The following is a 20,938-nucleotide window of genomic DNA, read 5'->3' on the forward strand; positions in this document are numbered from 1 at the left end:
TTGAAATGTTAACATCTGATATTATTGTTCCATTATGTTAAGCAAGAATAAATTAGACTCTAGCAAAAAGAATCACATTTTCTGATTTTTTTTATGATTTAGTTACGATTTTTTCAATCTTCAAATGTCTTCAGGGGTCATCAGTGGTGGGCCTAGATTTAAAGCCCGCCACTGATGTGTGTTTTTGTGAATTTTGTTATTTTTCACGTAAAACCATTAGTGACGGGCCTCCTGCTCCCGTTACTAATGAGTGGTCATCAGTGACGGGTCCTGCATGCCCGTGAGTGATGAGGCGTCATCAGTGGCGGGCGTACCATGCCCGTTACGGATGAGGGGTCATCAGTGCGAGCACGCGACCGTCACTGATGCCACTCATCGGTGACGGGCGTGGTATGCCCGTCACTAATGACTCGTCACATATACACTGTTTTGTAGTAGTGTATCCGCGATGTACCCAAACTGCCCATGTCTTCCTCAACTCGAACGACAATATCTGCTTCTTCTCGAACAGAACCACCGCTGCCACCGCCTAAGCCTACCTCTCGCCTCCCCCGCAGCGACCCCCAACCTACCCTGTTGCCTCCACCATCGGCTGGATACCAGGCGCTGCAGTCGCGGTCCGGCCAGATACAAGCGCCGCTATTGCCACCCAAGCCTCCCTCGCCGTGGCTGAGGTGCTGGCCTCGACGATGGACGAGGAAAACGGGCAGACCCGCCGCATTTCTGGTGACCGACAATGACGCCGTGCTCCTCCTCGTTCCCTTCCTCCCCTGGCATGGCACGATCAGGGTGGGGACCCAAAGGGTTGGCCACGGTGGTGCTCCCTTTCTGGCCCGCCCACAGGAAGGAGCACGGGGAGGTGTGGAGCTTCTTCGCGGCCTAGCCTGCTGGCGGGATGTGCAGGTGTAGGTTGTGGTGTCGAGAATTCGGTGTTGGTTGCCACATACGTGGGTGGGGATCGGAGTAGAAGAAGAAAAGCTTTAGGGTTGGTTTAGCGCTGGAGTTAAAAGTAGGGGCAAATTCGTTGAGAAATTAGGAGGGCCCACCATTCTTGGTCTTAGCGCTAGAAGTTGTGCGGCTTGAAAAACTGAATGGAGGGAGTAAGTTCCAAGTTCCTCTCCAGACAACTTGAAAAACACAAATGTTTGCTTTGTGCCCCAACAAGCACCAGAATCAATTCCAAAGTCCAGTGCCAACTATGGTCGGTCCGTGACCCCTGGACGCCTTCGGTGTCCTCTCCACTACTAGTTTACTCCATCTAACACACACATCCCCCCTCCCCCCACATGTTTGAGAAACTCATATGATCAATACAAGTAAACAAGAACATGCAGACATATGCATCTATCAATACATCAAACACAATCTGACCATTGCAATATCATAACTCATCTCATAACAAAAAGATCCACCAATAAATATTCAACTATGATCATAATCATGTTCTGCAGCCCAATATGAGAGAGAGAGAGAGAGATTACCAAGCTACTTTCACAAACCCATGGTCCAGAGGGTACTACTCCCTCATCATCATCGCGATGATGGAGAATATGTGTTGGAGGAGAAGGAGAGGCGGCCAGCGGTGACTCCGGCGAAGTTTCCCCCTCTGCTGCAATTTCTTTGTTTTTCGGGAACACGAGGACAATATATCTATATGTGGTTTTAGGTCAATTGACGAGTAGAAGTCTCCTTGTAAGGGCTGAAGTCATCAACACAACATACATATTTGAACAACCTTGAGAGAAACCATCCCCGAGTTGTTTGAGCACCTCCAAGAACTGTTGAATACAAGCAGCCACCAACAAGCCTTTACCTAAGGTTTTTCTGCTTTTACCTAGAGTATTTGGCCTTAGGGAAAATTGTGAATTCCAAATTCCAGTAGTGAGGAGTAGGGTGTTACCTCACATTGAGGGTCTAAGTATAAATCTGCATTTTAGGTGCTACGGTTGGTGATCCTTAGGCGTGCGCTCCTCTAAATCATATTCTGGCAATGTATAACAACGGTTAGGCCGTGTGTCGAGTAACCCTTTTTGGTTTCAGCTCCTCCACCTATATAAACATCCAGAGATGGCTCAACCCCTAAGTCCCATTAGGACTCTATGCCCAAATTTGAGTTCCTTTCCCTTACGCGTGCGACTTTTTTAGGTTCACGATCACCTCATCACCCCCCCCCCTCTTCGAGTACAATTTTCACTCCGAGTTCCTAGACTTAGCTTGATAGTCAGTAGCGACTCTTTGAAGAACGTGCCAACTCCAACGTGTACATAAAGTCATATTGACAAACCACACAATGGGTCATATGCTACATTTTTTTTTTGCGTATGTTGTCGAGTTCAAGATGAGTGCTTGTCATCCTTGGACCTATGATAACCTAAGTGGCATGGCCATCTCTTCAAATCGAAGGGGCAAATCTCATCGAGAAGATATCTAGTGCTCCCAAGGCTTTAGGTGCTCCCAAACAGTGCCACGCTACAAAGCAACCTGGAGCCTCCAATCTGAATCCAAGGGACGAAACTAGAGCATTTGACAGTTTTACATTTGACCCCTTAAGTTTTATATGAATCAACCATCAGTACACTCCTATCTCTACTCATTTTTCTATTTTACACCCTTTGGTTTTGCATTGATTGGTGCTAACAAATTTTTTATTGTCATACCATCGAAATAATTGATGGTAACGAATTTTTAAACAACTTGCAATGAAATTTCAATCATGTATCACCGAAATAATTGCACGTTTGGATTTTCAAAGGTGCGTCTATTAAATTTCAATGAGATTTTAATTGCACGTTTGGATTTTCAATGGTCAATGGTGCATCTGTGAAATTTCAATGAGATTTTAACTACACGTTTGAGTTTTCAATGATGCATCTGTGAAATTTCAGTTTTCAATGATGCATCTGTGAAATTTCAGTGAGATTTCGATGAGACTTGTTTGAAATTTGATCGATATGAAACAAAATCATGGATTTCAATATTGTACAAAATTTCAATGAGATTTGTTTGAAATCAAAATCTTGTAATCCAAAATAGCAATCCACGGTACACCAAAACTTTCAATCCAAAATTGCAATCCAAAAACGTGATATTTCATTTATAACAATCGAATCTGGCCAAGGTGGCGGGGGCGAGAGGGAGGCGGTCGGCGGGCGCGCGGATCCGGTCGGCAGCGGAGCAGATGGCGGCAGCCGGCCGACGCGGCCGCACGGGAGGAGGGGCGGCGGCGACGGAGGCGGCGGCGCATCCGGGCACAGGCGCGCGCGGGATCCCGCGGACGGAGGCCGCGGCGGATCCGACGGCCGACGCGCTGGATCCCGCAAACGGAGGCGGGGAGCGGCGGCCACGCAGCGGATCAGGGCGGCCGCTCAGCGGATCCGGGCTGGAGCGGACGGAGGCGAGAGGCCGCGATGGTGGGGAGTGGCGAGGTCGGGGAGGCGAGTGCGCAGGGGGAGAGAGATGAAAGACGATGGACCCGAGTAATAATACGAGAAACGTCGCGGCCTGCATGCAGATTTCCAAGGTGGGGACGAAGAATCCTCCGTGGGACACAGAAGATTCTTCGTCCCACAGAGTATTATTCGTCCCCACCTCGGCAAGGCCATGTTGTTTCTCGTATCATTATTTTTGGTATTTGACATCTCTATTCAACACCGTAGGACCGATGCCAAAGCTAAAAAATTTGGCACCGGAGCAAGCGGAGAAGGAAGAGAGGAAAGCAATGTTGTTGCTGGGCTATTTTATTCCTGAATGGATCTTAGCAAATTTCGCATCGCCAACATTGTGGAGAAAATTGGCATTTGATCCCGATGTTAAATTACAGTGACATGCAAATTTGGCACATTGGTGATGCCCCTACGGAGTAGCATTTGAAAAGTAAGTCGGTTCGTGTGAAGACTCAAGTCTGGAATGTCGGTTCATACTATCGGGTTAGCATCCCTTTTTTGACACTCGACCTGCAGCTGAGGCCCAAGGTGGTTAATTGCCGTTATCACAAAAAGCCTCAGGTGTGTTTCCACTTTCGTTCACTAGAGTAACTGTTTTGGGCAATACCATCGAGCATGAGCGCGCACGTGCAGGACAAGTGAAACAGCATTTCCACACAAAATAGCAGTGACAAATACTGACTTATCAGTAGTGAGTTGCAGGATAATGTGGTATATTTTGCACAAAAATATTTTCGTTCACGATGTGTTTAATAAGTGTAAAACAAGCTACAGAAAATGTGGTATGTTTTGTACAAAAATCAGACTTTGAATCACGATTTGTTCCATGAGAACAATATCGGTTTACAATTCCAGGTTCCGTGGTTTGATGCACATGCGAATCACACATTCCTTCTCACAAAAATTTGATAAGCTGACGTCCCCAAAGATTCACTCATTCGCGCTCTGCATCAGCTCAAACCACTGCACAGCAGAAAACAGCTGAGATCAATACAGCATCCATTTAACAGTAAAGGAATGAACGGAGCTAGAATGTGTGTTGGTGATACTCCATACCTGTCTGAGCAAATCAGCCAATGTTCGAGGAAGCGCTTCGATGTTCTTCAGCATAACATAGTAAGGGAACGGAAATGAGTCCATGTATTTTCCCAAGGTTAGCTTGTCACCTTCGTAACACGCTTCCTACAAAGAAAAACGCGTCAGAATTTCAACTCTGCTAAGAAGATGGCTGTATAAAAGATGTCACCGAAAGCTTTAAATCACTCTGCTAAAAAGATGGCCGTACAAAACGTGTCAATGAAAGCTTTAAAGCACGCACCAGTGAGTTCATAATTGATTCCTCGTGACTATCAAGGAGTACATATGCAACCATTCTTTTTCTGTTTAGAACATTCCTGATACAACGCCGCAAATTTTCCTGCTCCCACAAAGTGAACTTCAGCACCAAAACTATGCTCATTATTTAATCTCAAAGTAAACCTGCTTGACAGAAAGATTTATACCTTTTCATGGAACTTCCCGTCGGATATTACAAGTATGAGTTGCTGAAGTGGATTTTGCCCTGATGGCGTACGAGACCTCGCCACAGCAGTGTCAAGCATTGTATTCAGATGCATCAAGAGATCAGCAACTGGCTGATCCTCAATTTTGTTGTCTTGCTCGAAGGACAAACTAGAGATCATCTGCAACCAGAGAGAGAGAGAGGTAAGTATTATGTTATTGTTATTAGTTTAGTCACAAAATATGCATATGACCTACCTTGACTCCAGCTTCTCCATTGAAGATCTGATCAAAATCATGCAACACTTGAACATTCCCTCTTTTTCCGAAACTTGCAACCGCAAACTGTCCAACCTCAAGTTGCGACATGGCCCGGCAAACTGTAACTAATGCTTCAATGGCAACTTTTCCGCACTTGCCCTCAGACATACTCCGTGAGTCATCGACAGCAATAACCACCTGGTAATTTCGTTTATTGGGTTTAGTTCGTCGCAACCATATCTTGTCCCTGCGGAAATGGCTTGCAATATACGGAATAACCTGACCAAAGAAAAGGATTACGACAATATCATGTTAGTATGCAAGTGGACGTTTCTTTAGAGGAGCATCAGAAAAAAGGGGAATATCATGTTAGCATGCAAGGGATTAAAATAGCAGAAGTACCTTCTTCATGTTTATTCTCTTTCCAGTTCTGTAATCTCCTTGAAGCTTACTTGCAAGAGTCGGTTCCATGACAAGGCGTAATTGTTCAGCCAGTTCTTGGGACAATTTCATGGTTGCGAGTTCAAGACTTCTCCAGTCCACGATAGTCCTTTTCATTTCTTCATTACTGATGTCAAGATCCATCTGAGTACACATCTCCCAATCACTGGTTAGGTTATCCAGTTGAACTATCCTGTCATCTGCCAGAGGTCGCTTGAATGAAACAACATCTCCAAAAATGCCGTTTGTTTCATCTTGAACTAAATCCTGAATGGATGTATCAGTCTGAACATCTCTTCCCTCCAATACATTAGCATTTTCGGACTTGGCACGTGATTGTGAAGTTTGAGGATTGGGCACTACAGGCTTATCATCTCCAGGTATCCTCTCATCAGGTTGTTCCACTTTCTGGGCACGGGTTTCATCTTCCAACGAAGATTGCTTTACCTGCAGCTTATCATCGATTTGATCAGCTGTTGCGTCACCCAATGCTTGAGTGGTGCTCTGCTCACCGTCAGGCACATAACGGAATTCAGTTGCACTCTCATCATCAACATGATGTTCAGTTTCTGGTTGATGATCCTGGGTATCAGCTGAGACTCTTGCCCGCTCTTTCCAGTCCTCCATTGCGTCTCCAATGCTCCTGAAAGGATTTGTTTGCTTGATGTTTGATCGTGGAGCATCAGTCTGTATCTCTGGCTTGGAATTGGACAATAATCTTGAACCTTCACCAGAGTTGGGCATAGACATTTCCAGACTAGGAACTTCATTGCTTGAAAAATCAACAGAAGGAGCAACCGCACTGCTCATGTCCATGCTGTTGGCTAAGTTTGCTTCAGATTCTCTGTTAGAGTCTGTTTCCCCACAGTCGAGTTGTATACCTTGTGAAGGATGTGCCAGTGACTCAATTTTGTCCAATTGATGTTTCTCCATGTTATTTGGCTCAAACTTTCCGTCTTCAATACTTTCCCCTTCATCATCTACCACATCATCACCATCTCGTGAGGCATCACCAACGTCCATGTCGTCTGAGAGAACTGAGCTCTCATCTGCTTGCTTGTCCTCTTCCGAGCTGATTTCTTCATCAGGGTTGTCAGCGTCCATGTCATCAGGTTGTTCTGCTCCGTCCATGTTGATATCCTCAGGATCATTGTCTGGTTCAGAGAGTTCAGGTCCTGTTCGATCATCATATGCATCAGCTTTGTTCATAATATCATCAGTATTCTCATCAATATCATCACAAGTAGTAGGCTCTGCCTCCAAATTACTGTCCTTGCCTTGCTCGTTATTATCTATCTCCATGGGATCTGTCTCCATGGGACATTCGTCCTTAGCCCGCAGTTCTGTATCGTTCTGATCTGCCCCATTGGCAGATGAACCCGACTCATACTTCTCTGTGGATGTCTTAGGATCATCATCTTCATCCTTGTCCCAAGATTTCTTGCCAACCATTTCACCTGCATCACCAGTGTCACCCATCTGATTATCCAAGTTGTCTTCATCATCACTGCCCGAGTCATTGCCTTCAGGATCCTCAGAAACATTAGATTCTTCAGCATCAAAATCTCTTTCCATTTCAATTGCATCATCATCATTCTTAGGAGTTTGATCCGGCTTACATTGAGCACCCTGCACAGTATCACTAAGATGGTTAGCTTCACTGAAGCATACAAAGATTGCTAAGATGAAAAGTATTGTTCAAGCACACCAACCGTTTCATTGGTACCCTCAAGTTGTGATAAATCATCTATTTTAGAGCTTGCACTCTCTTGACCTTCCCCCTCACCCATGCCAGTTCCAGTGCCTGTTGCATCCTTCTGTCCATCTGAAGCATCTTCAGTCATATCTTCTGCGCAACCAAACCCCTCCACAAATAGATAAATAAATAGGTCCCCAAGTGCATGAGTCATTTCAGATGTCTGAAACCATAGAGAAAAAGAAGCCATTGAGAAGGGAAAAACTAAAAAATCATTATAACAAAAACAGGGAAAGAAGGACAAGTAGAAACTTTATCAAAACAAGACAAACTTACTGTTCTATGAGCTTCCAAAAGTTCAGAAAGTATGCCTTCAGCTGATGACAGGATCAGACCCAGCAAAACATGCAGTTGCATTAACTGCGCCTCTATTATAGAACGCATCTCAGGTTTATAGTCAATTAGCCTCCTCTGTTGGGTAACAATAAAAATCAGATGATGGAACAAAAATCATCCACAGGTGACTGACACTAACGTCGCAAAGGTAAAGAAACATACCACTAAAACAGAAAGGTTTTTGCCAGCAACACAAACATGATCCATTTGAAGATTCATGACATATGAATCCAAAATATCTTTCCACGAAGTAATATTTCCCTCTAATGATGATTCTTTAGTTCCATTAGTGGATATCCGAAGATCAGTGAGCTGTCCTACAACACCGATAGCTAGTGTGAAAATTTCCTTTAAAGCCTTTGTGTATGAGCCTTCAAGCTTTTGTTCATCGGAGAATAGGCCATGCTTGTCTTGATCAACTTCTCTAGAGAAACTCTCTGTCGCTATCTTTCCCTACAACATTAATGCAAGCTTAAGTACCATGCATCCGTACGATACAAAAGAATTGCTCGGTTACATCATACAGTAGCATGCATTTGCTTCAGAAATTTCTCGAGCATGATGTGGAAATGAAGGGCAAGATGACATCATCAAGTAGTATATCCAACTATGGCGAGGACAGAACCGGACATAAATTTTCCATGGTCTACGATCCTATAGTAAGAAAATAGTTGGATGGCTTGGTAAAAAAAGTGCATAAAACAGATAGACATCTACCGATCATCCGACAGAACAGGGCAACTGAAAAAGTAGCATAACTCTTACTAAAGTTTCTGTGGGGCCCATACCTCCTTAGCATCTAAGTAGCACAGCCAAGTGAACAACCAGAGAAAAATATGGATAATTATACAATGTACTCGGTATAGCTATCGAAATATCAAGCATTCATGCATTAGTCAGGATTGCAGATCAACACAAACCTTGTCAAGTAACTCTTCAAAACGAGAGAGCAGAACTTTCTTAACAGATCTCTTCGAAACATCCTGGCAGCATAAAACCTGCATATCCTCTCTAAATGTGCCAATAAGCTGGGTGTTCGCAGCAACAAGTTGCTCCATTTCTATTGTAGCAAGAGGCATCCTTTTATGGGCACCAGCAAGGATATTGTTGGACCCAAGTAAAAATTTGTCTAATAAGTCCTGTAAAAACAGAACAGAGTTACTGCAATGTTGACGAGTTTCGCATAGGAATAGCACTCTTGAGTCACGACATGTTTGGCTAAAAGTTACTGGATCAGGATCAAAAGGTACGGCATCAAATCTTTTGAAGCTTGTATTGGAAACATGGGGCTTAAGATTCTCAGTTGACTCCCAAAAGGAAGCGCCCTGTGTAAGCTATAAGCTCGTACACTGAAGTATCAAAAGAAACAAAACAAGCTTACCTTAGATTCAGAAAATCTTGTGATGAACTTTTCAAAAAGAGTTGACATCGCAGCAACTTCTACTTCGATGTTTTCACAAGAGGCATGATGACAACCTTTGAAGGTTCTGAGCAGTAAATTGGTGTCCGTGGTCATTGCTAGTAAATTGTCAAAAATTTGCTACACAAAAGGGGCAAAATCATGTTATTTGTTAATCTACATACAACTTCAAAGGTTAAGTAGTGTCAATCGTACCTTTTGCTGCCACATGGAAATAAGCAGTACATTTTGGCATGGCGACAGAGATTCACCCTTCCCTACAGAAGGATAACGCCTAAGATTTGTGTAGTAAATTTAAAACAGGAAAAGAGAAGGCACAAATCGAGAAGTACCTCCTGAACCTAACAAGAACATCAGACGCCGAAACTGATTCAGCTGCTCGAATAGATTGTAAGCAAGATGTCTTTGTTCAGACAACATAGTCAAGAGATGGTTCATAAAAGATGTAGCCCTATTAACCTGAAAATTTCTCAAGCAGTCAAGCCATAAATCCAAATTTGATTGTATGCATCCTCTATGGTGTCAAGACACCAAACGAAGAACAGCAAGTTGTAAAGAGCTGACCTCTTCCAAACCTATATCTTTATTAAATTTCAAGGAAATTTGTCGGAGTCTTTGCATCATTGCCAAACATCTGAAGTACTGCTGATTTGCAAGCTTCCAGTTATTTGTTCCCAATAGGGTAGAATGAATAATGCTGGAATCCTCACACGTTTGTATGGTCACTTGCTGGAGCAAATGTGTTGCATTATACGACTGCTCCAAAAATAATGGCCTTGGTGCATCCAACTCATCTCCCCACTGGAGGTGAAATCAAGTTGTATGAATCAGTTATTAATATAATGTTGTTTTCAATTTCACAGTACAGCATTCTACGGCCAAACCAAACAGAGGGGGAGTGGAAAATTGGCCTTTTGCCATTATCAGTACCTCATGACTCAATGGCCTGTGCTTTGATAGTCCACATCCCTCGAGTGTCTTGAACAAACTGGATAAAGCAGTTTTCTTCTGGTTCTTTTTACCATGCTTCAGTATAGAACCAAAATCAGCGGCATTGCAAATTCTCTCAAGTGCATACCAAAAGATTTTCAACATGTCGTCGAGTTCAGTTTCTTCTTGATGGTGGTTCATATTGTGTACAACAGCATACACAGATTCTGCCAGCAAAAGAAAAGGAGAAAACTCGCAACCACATACACTAAAGGACAAAAGAAGATAAACATAGGTGAGGAAATAACAATTTGCCAGAGAGGCAGATTGTTCAATGTCAAACCTTGCACATTAGGAACTGCAATAGCCTTATTGTTTGTATGCAGTAAAGATTGCAATGACAGAGAAGCCTGACCTTTCCACTTGCGGTACCACAAAAACCTGGAAGAAAGAAGAAACCTAAGAAGATGCAAATGTTGCAGGTTAAGAAAACATGGATGGTCCTTTGGGACAACCTTTCATCGAGTTTCTCAGTGTCAACTGGAAACTGTGATTCGGGTCTCTCCGGATCAAGCCAACATGGAATTTTTCTACTGGTAGCCTCTTCATTCAGTAGGGCAATGACAGGTTTTTGTAAAATGTCCTATAAAAACAGTGACAAATCCGCATTAGACATGTTTCCAAAATTAATAATGAAAGGAAAGCACAAAAGATACTAGATCGCTAAACAGTAGCACAGTTTAAAACCATCCTGTATTAGCTTGCTTGTAACGCAAAAGGATTAGAAAAGTGCGAATGACTTGCAGTAAAAGGTTGCACTTTTGCTTCCATCTAGAAATGTGATTTAAGTAGTTCAAGGACAGTGTTATTTTGATAGCCACTATTCGTTGGAAGCTAACTGCATTTAGCATATACCAATATTAGCATCCCTAGTAAATTCAATCTTTGAAACAAAAATGACAGCAGGCAATTAGTACATACATTGAACCGCTGGAGAAGCTTAAATATTTTTTGCCTGGTTCTCTTGAAATTTTCAATTGAAGCAGGACTGTACGGATCTTGCGCCCAACGATAAAGCTTCAGCTGATCTTTTAACTCATTTTCAATAGATTGTTTACCAGCTTCAATTTGCCCATGAACACTGAGTAGCCAAAAGATTCTATCATAACCAAGCATTAAGAAACAAGCTACAAATGACTTCATGTTACAAGAACTTACAGTGACAAGAACTGCATATAGTAACCAAACATGTTGTACAGAATATTCTGGATTTTCTTCACTGGAGTACTGTCATGAGAAAGGAAATATTAAATAATAATGTACAGTTTCAGAATAGAAGGCACAGTCCTCATCATGGTCACTGAGAACTTGTATAAAGAAAGATGAAGTCAACAATTGTATTTGTAGTGTAGATTAGTGAAACGGAGACGCTTCCATCAATATTCAGATAATATGCGGCAAACTCTTGATCTCACCTTAAGTAAACACCAAAACTACTACCATCACAAAATTCACCATGGAAGGCAAGGAGGAGATGCAAGCGTCTCTTGAATTCGCCAACATTTGATGTCTGAACAAACTCCTCTATGCTGCATTTGGTACAAAAATAACATTAGCAAATAGATACAGGCAAGAAGGGACGCAACTGCAGATGCGTACCTCTTGATTATGGATAAATCTTCGTCCTTTGGAATGTCATAATACTGAGAAAGCAGTGCTCGCAATGGAAACCATAACTGCCAGTTCAAAAAGATATTATATCAGCCAAAATTCAAAGTAACAAAAAAATATAATGACATGCAAATTAGTTATAAACTCACATTTGCAGCATCAGTCTCATACTTTCCCTGGATCTCTTCAAGCAGTATAGGCCAACATTCTAACTCAAGCCTTTGCCATGAAGATACAAGCATGAATATTGGTGGAAGATGATCTGCGGTGGGAATGAAATTAGAGAAATTGAACAGCAAAGTTTTATGATTTCCCACGGGTTTGGGATACTGGCAAAATGTCACCCCCATAAATAAATAAAAACAATTACGCCAGAAAGGATTGGAAATTTGGAAATTGGAGCAGTTGAACAGCACAGTTTTATGATTTGCTAGAGGCTTTAGATACTGACAATGTCACAGCCATAAATAGAAAACCAATTATGCCAGAACAGATTGTAAATTTGAAATAAGGTCAACAAGAGTAAATAAGCAGCAGATGAGTCTCCTTTTGTATATTGTTGCCGAAGTGCGGAAATAAATATAGGAAATTCTCTACAATTCACAGTATATAATCTTACTACCTGAACACAAACATGCAAAATAGATGCTAAAAATATCAGACATTCCTCTTGCTACCATACAAGCTAATGAAGATTCAGCCTTTACCTTTTAGAAAGAACTTGGAGTCATTTTCCTGCAATGTTTGAGCTTTCCCAGCCAACAGTTGCAATCCAAGTAAGGCCTTCCAAGAACAAGGTGAAAGTAAAATAGGACAACTTAGTATTTATTAGCAAATTAATTATGAAAAATCAAATTTATAGGATACCAGACCTTTGAAAGTGGAGTGCTCAGAGGCATTGCCAACAGGGAAGCAATTATCTCCAGTATTTTCACTAGACCTGGATGATCAGGCCACTCATCTAAAAAGTACCTAACTTTCTCTTGAAGTACAGTTAGGGGCTCAACCATTTTGAACAAGGTAGAAGGGTTTGGGTCCTGAAATTAAGCCAAGTAAATTAAATATGTAAGAAGGAACAACGCGGTAACAGGGTACAACTTGCAAGATCTGATACCTTGTATGTGTTATAACTACTGCTGTCTAAAGAGGCTGCACAAGTTTGCCGGTATTCCAAACAAACACGAAGTAAATGCTCAGGCATGAGCTTTTCATCAAAAGTTGAATACGTCAATTCGGGCAGGCCTGGAAAATAATGTCAAATATCAGCCAAGTTCACCTTTGAACACTGTTTGAAATAATAGTCCATGTGCAAACCTTTAAGTACTCTTGCACCAAACTCGTATGAGTCTACAAAAGACTGAATTTTCTGCTCATCGCTAATTTGACATTTACCCGGCTGAAATAAATCCACCAAGAAAATTCTTAATTAGCTACGTAAAAAAAATATACAATCTAAGGCCTTGTTTGGCACTAGAGTTTTTTTGGGTGTTTTCTAGGGTATTATCCACTCCAAATTGAAAAATACTAGAAACCCCAAAATGGTTGTTTGGTAGGAAGGGATTAGAGGGGATTATCCCTAGTTTTCCCCCACAAAAGACTCCATTTTTATACCAAATTAAAACACTTCACAAAAAAAAAACAATAGTGTTTTGGTATTTGAGGGGTTTGGGTTTGGTATTTGAGGGGTTTGGGTGAACTTCGGGTGTTCACCCAAACCCCTCAAAAACCCAAAACACTAGTGAATAAAAAAAACACTGACACCAAACAAGGCCTAAAGGAAATTGGGGGGGAAAACACAATAAAGAAGGTCGAGAAAATTATTCTAAATTCCCATGAACAACTAAATACATATAGATCGATATATGATAACCAGCTACTTCCAACTCATGAATTTAACAGAAGATGCGCCATCTTTCCCATATTACTATTTACCTTCTGAAAAAGGTCAGGGGATCCAAACAATTGGTTATGTATCATTATAATACATTTGAGAGCAGACTCTGGAACAAGATCCCAATTGTCTTCAACATGACCAGCATCCCCATTTGTTCTCTCCTGAAGAAAATGAGATGGTTAACAAATATGCAAATTGCAATGTCAGCATTCATAGGTATACAGAACATATGGTAATACCGTAATTTTAAAAAATTCAAGCTCTAATTTTTCTTCATTATCTGGAGCAGTATTGCCTTCGGAGTCCATATCTGCAAGTGAAGGCACATCTCCTTTAAAAATGTCCTGTAGATCGATGATGCGTGACCTGAACTTGTAATACTGAGAATCATCATTTTCCCTGGCCTTCACACTAGATTTCATCTTGACCCACATGTCTTTAAAATAATCAAAGATCTCCTTCAAGGTCTGGAAATACAAACTGGTAAGAGACCACACATCCTTTCAATTGAGGTGTTTTAACCATGACCCAAAGTACATACCAGATAAGAAGTTTTATCCATGACATGGGAATGACAGACACGGTATGTTGTTCGTACTAAAGATATATGATGAAATGATACTAACATCTGAGAGTGAGATCTCTGCAATGAGCACACAAAACATTACTAAAAGCTCGACTTTCCAAATCCTGTAAGCAATAGAAGCACAAATATTGAATAGAAACATAGTTCGATACACTGACCGCTTTGTCTGCAACTTCGCCAACATTTAACTGACTTGACACAAGAGCTAGTTTCTTCAAAACATCTACATCCCCAAACTCACAGTACTGAGTTTCCAGTTGATCACCAATTGAATATTTTGTCGAATCTGGCACACCAACTAAGGCCATTCCAGTAACATATCCATTGGGAAACTGCATAAAACCAAAAATTGCACCCTGCAGCACAGAAAATAATTGCAGGAGCGCCATCAGCATCTTATATTGCAGCGTTCTCGCTTTATCATTAGCCGAGGACATTATATTGTTTCATAACATCTTCAAAGATGCAAGATTTAAATCATGGTTCGTGTGGTTTTGTGGCGAGATCCTAGCGACAGCTATCTATCTCAGAAGCTATTTAGAAAATAGTATTTTTCATATAAAAGTAAAATATTAAATACACACACAACAGAAGTCACATTCAAATAAGTTAGATAACCATAGTAATTTAGTCTGCTAATGCATGTCCATAAAACGTAATTAAAGTCACCATAAAACGTAATTAAAGTCAGGAACCAGCCAAAGTCCAAAGCGAAGGGCATCAGATAGGGTAAAGGTTTTAAATCGTGGTTCGCGCGGTAAGGTCGATGAAATCTATTGAACTATCGTCAGCTACAATGGAAGCAATAGTCATAGCAATTTAACATCATAACATGAAAAAATATGCATAAGAGATACGTCTAACAAGCCAATTATAGCGTAAGAAAATATGAATATATGTTGAAATAAATAATCATTACATAGAATTTTCTTTATCACATGAAGTACTTAATGACTAAGAACTATGGATATGGCAGGAAGAAAGATGAAGTCTCTTGATATGTTTTCTCAAAGTTTGTTGATATATATTTTTTGACTTGTGATAAATTGTATTTTAAAATTATCATACTATTTTGAGATAAATGTACTTGTATGAAATAGCGGGAGCTAGCTACAAGCTATTCCAAATAGTGGAGCTATTTAAAGCTATAGCGCTAGTCTCTACTATAGCAGAACATTGATCCATCGCTCAGCTTTTGCGTACAAAAAAGCACGGAGCAAACTTATAGAACATTTGACATGGTCTTCCTTTTGGTGACATTACAAATTGGACTATAAAGTGCACTAAAAGATTATTGATAAAAATCCATGGAAGAACCCTGCATATTTCAACTATTAGCTGCAAACTTATACATACCAGAACCCTTTCCATATCATCTTCTTCCACCTTCTTCAAATATTCTCTTTCAAGAGAACCAGATAGAGCAATGGCCAAGCCAAGTTTCATTTCATATACGGCAACTTGAACTGGTTGAATCAAATCAACATACTCTCCATACTCTTCTGTCAGCCTCTTTATGAAATTTCTTGACATTATCTGACAGAGAAGAATTTTAAGGCCAATTGATTTAACTGCAGTCATCGAGTGGTGAAAAGAGAATAACAGAATACACCCAAGGCCAATAGGCTCTGGCTAGAAGACATCAAAATCAGTCCCAACAAATCTCACCTGCCAATTGCAGATTCTGTCTACCTCCAATTGCCCAGCTCCTATGCAGTTTAAACGACTTAATAGATCATTGCAGTCAGACAACCGTTCCTCGAACTCACAGCATGCTGCAAGCAGACTCTTGTGCTTAGACTGTTTAGGGCGAAATACAACCTGCAAATAGGGTAGGAGGACAAGTATAATTATTCCCTATTCCAATTCATGCATGGATAGATTATATCAATATAATAAGTGATGTGCAATGCAAGATTGCATGTGCTATCCAGCACAATAGGAATCGATCTTACATTTCAAGATAAATTTATAACCAGCTTCTTCAGAGGAGACCACAGAAGAATACAGAGAGAAAACAGCATACATTATGCTTGTTACTTTCGGAGACAGGACATTCATCCCACAACATTCATGCATGTTTGCAATAGTGCATCCAGTTCCCAACCAGCTAAGAATTAAAAGTGTTTGCAAATTACAATAGCATTTCCTTCCAGTTTAAATTTTCATTCCGTACTAACTTTCTGTACGGTCTTCGAAATTTGGTACTCTCTCCATCCCAAAATAAGTGACGTGGATTTGTATAGATTCTCATACAAATTCACGTCACTTATTTCGGGACAGAGGGAGTATAATATATGTCTTCTATGAATAAATAATAATAATAATAATAATTGAAAAGTCTGTATGACATGCTTTTTACGAATACAGAAATTATATCTTGCCAGCTTGGTAGAAGGCATACCTTAAAAGACATACATTTACCAGATTTTTTATTCATAAAAGGCATATCTTACTATTATAATATCGTCAAATTTCGAAGATCGTGCAGAATTAAGAAAATAGAAAAATGTATGAAACTATGCATTTAGTTTGGGACCTTTGCCCGGAAGTTCTTCTCTTTAGTTTTCAGCTCTTGTACTAAATTTTGACCATGACCATCTTCTGATGAGCTAGAGCCAACCAATTCTTCACATTCATGACGGACCTGTTACAAAAAACATGTCATAAATTTACCACACTTTGTTATAACAATCAAAATACTGTTTCACGAAATACAGTACTATAGCAAGGATCTCTAGGAATAACAGAAGTAACATATAAAAGTGAACTGTAGGAGCTCAAAAATCATTGCTATGGAATATTTTTATATTGCACCTTAGCACAAAACAGATTATTCAGGGCACATTTCATGCTATGCGCAAAAGCAACAATAGATTATATTTTTACCTGTCCCTGAAGATTCAGGAGTGAAATCTTTTCCAGAATCTGAGAATGCAAATAAGCATATTTGAATGCAGGGTCTGGATTATATGAGCTCAACAATAACTTGAAGCGCAACTGGCCAATATACACCCAGGCAGCTCCAAGATGCAATAGAGAATCTGCAAGCAGAAAAGATAATTATAGATATCATGTTCACAGTGAGCTGAAATGGATAAAACATCAGAAACAACAAAGAGATCACAAGTCAAAATCTTGTAGTAATAAGCCATTCACAGTGCAACTGCCTGTTAAGGAATAACAAGTATGAAGGATCAGTAAACTGTAATAGCTAATGCTATGCCTAGCTGTTAGTCATCCTGTATATTTCATGATAAACAGGCTATTATCTAAACTAATGTATCAATAAATGACATTGGACATCCAGTAAACAGATCAGAAAGCAGCACGCAATTGAGCTATACAATCTATACAGCATACATACGAGTTTACATACTGATTGAGGCCCAATTAGTAACCTTACAGAAATGACTAATCATTCATTGCAGAGTAGAGATCCAAAAAGAACATACCACATGAGTACAACTCCAGAAGCAAAGACCCTATGAGTTTATCTGACCCTGAGAGTGAAGCCAGTACCCCATGACTTGAAGAAGATAACAGTGCACAAGCAGTATGAAGGCCTTCTTTCTGCAACAGAGCAAGGCATGTCATGAAAGTACAAACCACAAGAGAAAGGCTTGCAAGGAAAACAAAAACTTGGTATATAAGAAGTCCCATCTACAAATATGTACTGCAGTTGACTGATAAACTGACACTGAAGACGCCGCAAAAGAAGAACAGAGAAAAAGATATCGTGAGTTCATCCATTACCCTGAGCTGGTAGGTTAGGTATTTAGGTTTACATGACTAGACATTGAGGATGAGATTTGATTGTACACTAGCCTAAGAATTTAACCTGCAAGTAAACACAAGTACAAAGCTACCCTTTATACTTTGGACTGGCCTGTCTCACACCTGCACAAGACTTGCTAACTTGGAACACTAAGGCATATGTGTGATAGAATTTGTTGTTTGTCAACACAGTAGATTTTAGCAGCATGCACACAGGAGAAAGTGTCAAATTTTCACTTGGTTTGCAACCGCCCATATAAACAACACCACTACCGATCAGCACTTAGTAGGGACATTTGATATACAACTAGGGTGTTGATGAGCTGAGCTCAAGCTAATACAGCCCAGCTCGGTTCGAGCACGATTGAAATCTCCAGCCAAAGCTTAGGCTCGAGCTCTGCTCGTCTAAGGCTCACAAGCTCAAGGCTCACAATTTTTATAATTTTATTTTCATATTGCTTAGCAAACAAGAAAAGAAGCAGACGTTGTACAGTGTACACTGGTTTGATTACACCCAACGATATCTTTTACAGCTAGTGCTCACTCTCATTCTTCTACCCTGGACGAGGTGGTACTATGAAATCTTGATGTGCTGCCAAGGCTAGCACTACAGATAGAGATGGGCCGCACCAGATGCAACCTAGCAATCGAGACAGGGCCTGTGCTCTGCTGGGCTAGTTACAGCTTTTATTTTGTTTTAACAGGATGAGCTCGGGTGTTGGGAGTATGTGGGCTCTTGGCTGGCACAATGAGAGAGAGAAAGGTGCATGCAAGGATACCTTGAAATTTCTTGACAACCTATGTACAACCGAGGCTTTAAAAATAAATAGACAATTATTTACAGCAATAACAAAACTTGCAGATATGGCATCTATTTGTCAATGTATCCGCAAGACCTTTCTTGTAGACACAATCAGCATTTCAGGTTTCCAAGTCATGAAAGCTGGAAATCACACAAAAAGCGACAATAGACATGTGTACCCACAAATTTTCCACAAAAATGTCCAAGAATATAATGGTAGTTTCTCTGGCACAGAAAATGTTGTGTTGCGTGTCAACTAAAATGGTGGCTCGATTCAAAAGATATTTAAGGACATGTAACTTGCACCAAATGTGATAAGTGAGACTTGTATGCAACATCACGAGGATAACCCAAACGAACCTCTAGATAATGTTCCGACTGTTGGAAGAGGACATCATCTATCTGCCTGTACTCTTCTTGCTTGAAATGCTTCTTATGGACAAAAATGATCTGCACAGATTATCAGAATAAAGGAGTCAAGAGGGTAGTTCAACACAAAACAGGGCAGATAGAGCATTACCTGCTTAAAGAGAGAATGCGCAGAGGAATGGAGACTGCCAACTAAGTTTCCCCCATAAGAGACACCTTCCCAAATGTTTCTAGATGAAATTCTATGCATTGAGCAGTTCTTCTGATAATCCATGACACATAAATCCCCTTGGCTGCAGAACCAGAAGACACTCAGAACATTGTCATCCCTTGAGACCCAAAAATCATAATTACTTAAAGCAGTAGACCATAAACAAGAAACAGATCACAAGAGCTATGCCCTCAACTAGTTGCACAATGAGAAAGAAACACATAATGAAGGAATGGAAATAACATCGTACATAATAGTATTGATGGCATCCATTTTTGTCAGGTGTGCTAGATCATATGGTTCATTATGTGTAATAGTGAACAGAACCTGAAAATGAATCAAACAATGAGGAGAGAAACGTGATTATACTAAATTAATTACGGAATGTAAAGTCTAGGAGAAAAACCTTGGGGCTTCCAGAGCAATAAGTCCATAGAGATGTATGATAATTGTACCACATTTCAAGAAGAGCACTAGCAAACCTTGCACAGACTGCAAATTATTTAAATGGCAACTCCAAATTATAACAAAAAATAACCACAATTGAGATGAGTTCTGTCCAAGGTGATACTGATTTTTACCATTGTCGACTGTGACCCAAGCATGATGAATCCACCACATGATCTGATGTTGAGTAAAGTCCAAAGGAGATCTTGATGATAACTCCAACGAGTAGTCCATGGCATACTTAAGCAGGGCTTTTGAGTTTGCAAGAATCTGTATATTGCAAAAAAAAATGCATGATATGACAAACATTTCTGCTTGCAAGTGTTCTCACGAAATTAGAAATTACCACAGAAAAATATGCACAAGCATTATTAGAATCAAGCATATCAAGGAACAGATCATCCAAAAATGATGTGTGCTCTGACTTCAGAGTTCCAGTTATCCATATAATGAAAGATAAATATAAAATTAAGAGTGTTTGAGCTTCCTAATGGTGCACCTCACAAATTTTTCAGATGTCACAGGAAATTATGGAAATTATAAATGAGATTCAGAAACCAATAAATAGTAGTCTAATATGTTGATGGATGGGGCCTAATAAGAAAAGCTTTCATGTGTCATCAGAGAGAGAGAGAGAGAGAGAGAGAGAGACCTGATGAACTTCAGAAGAATCTGTTTGTGTGCACTTGGATAGACATTGAAGTAAAGCAGTATCCAAGTTAAGGCTCTTCAAGTTAAGCAAAGGAAGACTTGCTAACCAACCATTGAAACCGGAAGTGTTACATAAAATATCAGATGAGACTGAACAGCAGACTTTCACTTCAGAGGTTGAAGTCTTCAACAATAATTCAAGATTGCTCCTCTCACTATTAACCTTTCCAACAAGCATCTACATAAAGAAAATGCAGTAAGATAAACAATTTTGGGCAAATCCAACTTAGGAAAAATTTCAAAGAACCAAAAACCTTATGAACTTCATCCAATTTGGCCATTCTCGAATCATCTTCCTCAGAATTAGTTGCAGCATGAGAAGCCAAATTGATACCTTTACAAAAATGACAACAGAATCATAAAGAGAACATTAATATCAAAAT

At 40.3% G+C, this 20,938-nt stretch overlaps 1 protein-coding gene across 1 annotated transcript in view; it reads right to left on the reverse strand.

Moving 5' to 3' along the window:
* Positions 1 to 4,105: 4,105 nt before the first annotated feature.
* The window catches only part of LOC100834623 (midasin), a 34,117-nt gene continuing 17,284 nt past the window's right edge, over positions 4,106 to 20,938 (reverse strand). Inside the window, exons 25-66 of the mRNA XM_010236488.3 lie at positions 20,810 to 20,889; positions 20,497 to 20,733; positions 19,979 to 20,114; positions 19,804 to 19,889; positions 19,648 to 19,724; positions 19,338 to 19,479; positions 19,178 to 19,267; positions 17,694 to 17,811; positions 17,128 to 17,282; positions 16,778 to 16,885; positions 15,907 to 16,059; positions 15,595 to 15,774; positions 14,397 to 14,594; positions 14,194 to 14,295; positions 13,892 to 14,119; positions 13,691 to 13,813; positions 13,073 to 13,154; positions 12,873 to 13,000; positions 12,631 to 12,795; positions 12,466 to 12,541; positions 11,908 to 12,020; positions 11,747 to 11,823; positions 11,563 to 11,676; positions 11,306 to 11,374; positions 11,069 to 11,228; positions 10,603 to 10,730; positions 10,431 to 10,528; positions 10,088 to 10,314; positions 9,722 to 9,958; positions 9,490 to 9,616; positions 9,353 to 9,414; positions 9,119 to 9,277; positions 8,658 to 8,876; positions 7,900 to 8,190; positions 7,678 to 7,812; positions 7,358 to 7,564; positions 5,607 to 7,274; positions 5,202 to 5,483; positions 4,946 to 5,125; positions 4,762 to 4,860; positions 4,500 to 4,625; positions 4,106 to 4,406 (exon numbers count right to left, since the gene is read on the reverse strand). Of these exons, the coding sequence (XP_010234790.2) occupies positions 4,374 to 4,406; positions 4,500 to 4,625; positions 4,762 to 4,860; positions 4,946 to 5,125; positions 5,202 to 5,483; positions 5,607 to 7,274; positions 7,358 to 7,564; positions 7,678 to 7,812; positions 7,900 to 8,190; positions 8,658 to 8,876; positions 9,119 to 9,277; positions 9,353 to 9,414; positions 9,490 to 9,616; positions 9,722 to 9,958; positions 10,088 to 10,314; positions 10,431 to 10,528; positions 10,603 to 10,730; positions 11,069 to 11,228; positions 11,306 to 11,374; positions 11,563 to 11,676; positions 11,747 to 11,823; positions 11,908 to 12,020; positions 12,466 to 12,541; positions 12,631 to 12,795; positions 12,873 to 13,000; positions 13,073 to 13,154; positions 13,691 to 13,813; positions 13,892 to 14,119; positions 14,194 to 14,295; positions 14,397 to 14,594; positions 15,595 to 15,774; positions 15,907 to 16,059; positions 16,778 to 16,885; positions 17,128 to 17,282; positions 17,694 to 17,811; positions 19,178 to 19,267; positions 19,338 to 19,479; positions 19,648 to 19,724; positions 19,804 to 19,889; positions 19,979 to 20,114; positions 20,497 to 20,733; positions 20,810 to 20,889 (7,475 nt within the window). The 3' untranslated portion in view covers positions 4,106 to 4,373. The remainder of the gene's footprint in view (positions 4,407 to 4,499; positions 4,626 to 4,761; positions 4,861 to 4,945; positions 5,126 to 5,201; positions 5,484 to 5,606; positions 7,275 to 7,357; positions 7,565 to 7,677; positions 7,813 to 7,899; positions 8,191 to 8,657; positions 8,877 to 9,118; positions 9,278 to 9,352; positions 9,415 to 9,489; positions 9,617 to 9,721; positions 9,959 to 10,087; positions 10,315 to 10,430; positions 10,529 to 10,602; positions 10,731 to 11,068; positions 11,229 to 11,305; positions 11,375 to 11,562; positions 11,677 to 11,746; positions 11,824 to 11,907; positions 12,021 to 12,465; positions 12,542 to 12,630; positions 12,796 to 12,872; positions 13,001 to 13,072; positions 13,155 to 13,690; positions 13,814 to 13,891; positions 14,120 to 14,193; positions 14,296 to 14,396; positions 14,595 to 15,594; positions 15,775 to 15,906; positions 16,060 to 16,777; positions 16,886 to 17,127; positions 17,283 to 17,693; positions 17,812 to 19,177; positions 19,268 to 19,337; positions 19,480 to 19,647; positions 19,725 to 19,803; positions 19,890 to 19,978; positions 20,115 to 20,496; positions 20,734 to 20,809; positions 20,890 to 20,938) is intronic.

The sequence above is a fragment of the Brachypodium distachyon genome, chromosome 3 (assembly GCF_000005505.3).
Source record: "Brachypodium distachyon strain Bd21 chromosome 3, Brachypodium_distachyon_v3.0, whole genome shotgun sequence".
Classification (NCBI taxonomy): domain Eukaryota; kingdom Viridiplantae; phylum Streptophyta; class Magnoliopsida; order Poales; family Poaceae; genus Brachypodium; species Brachypodium distachyon.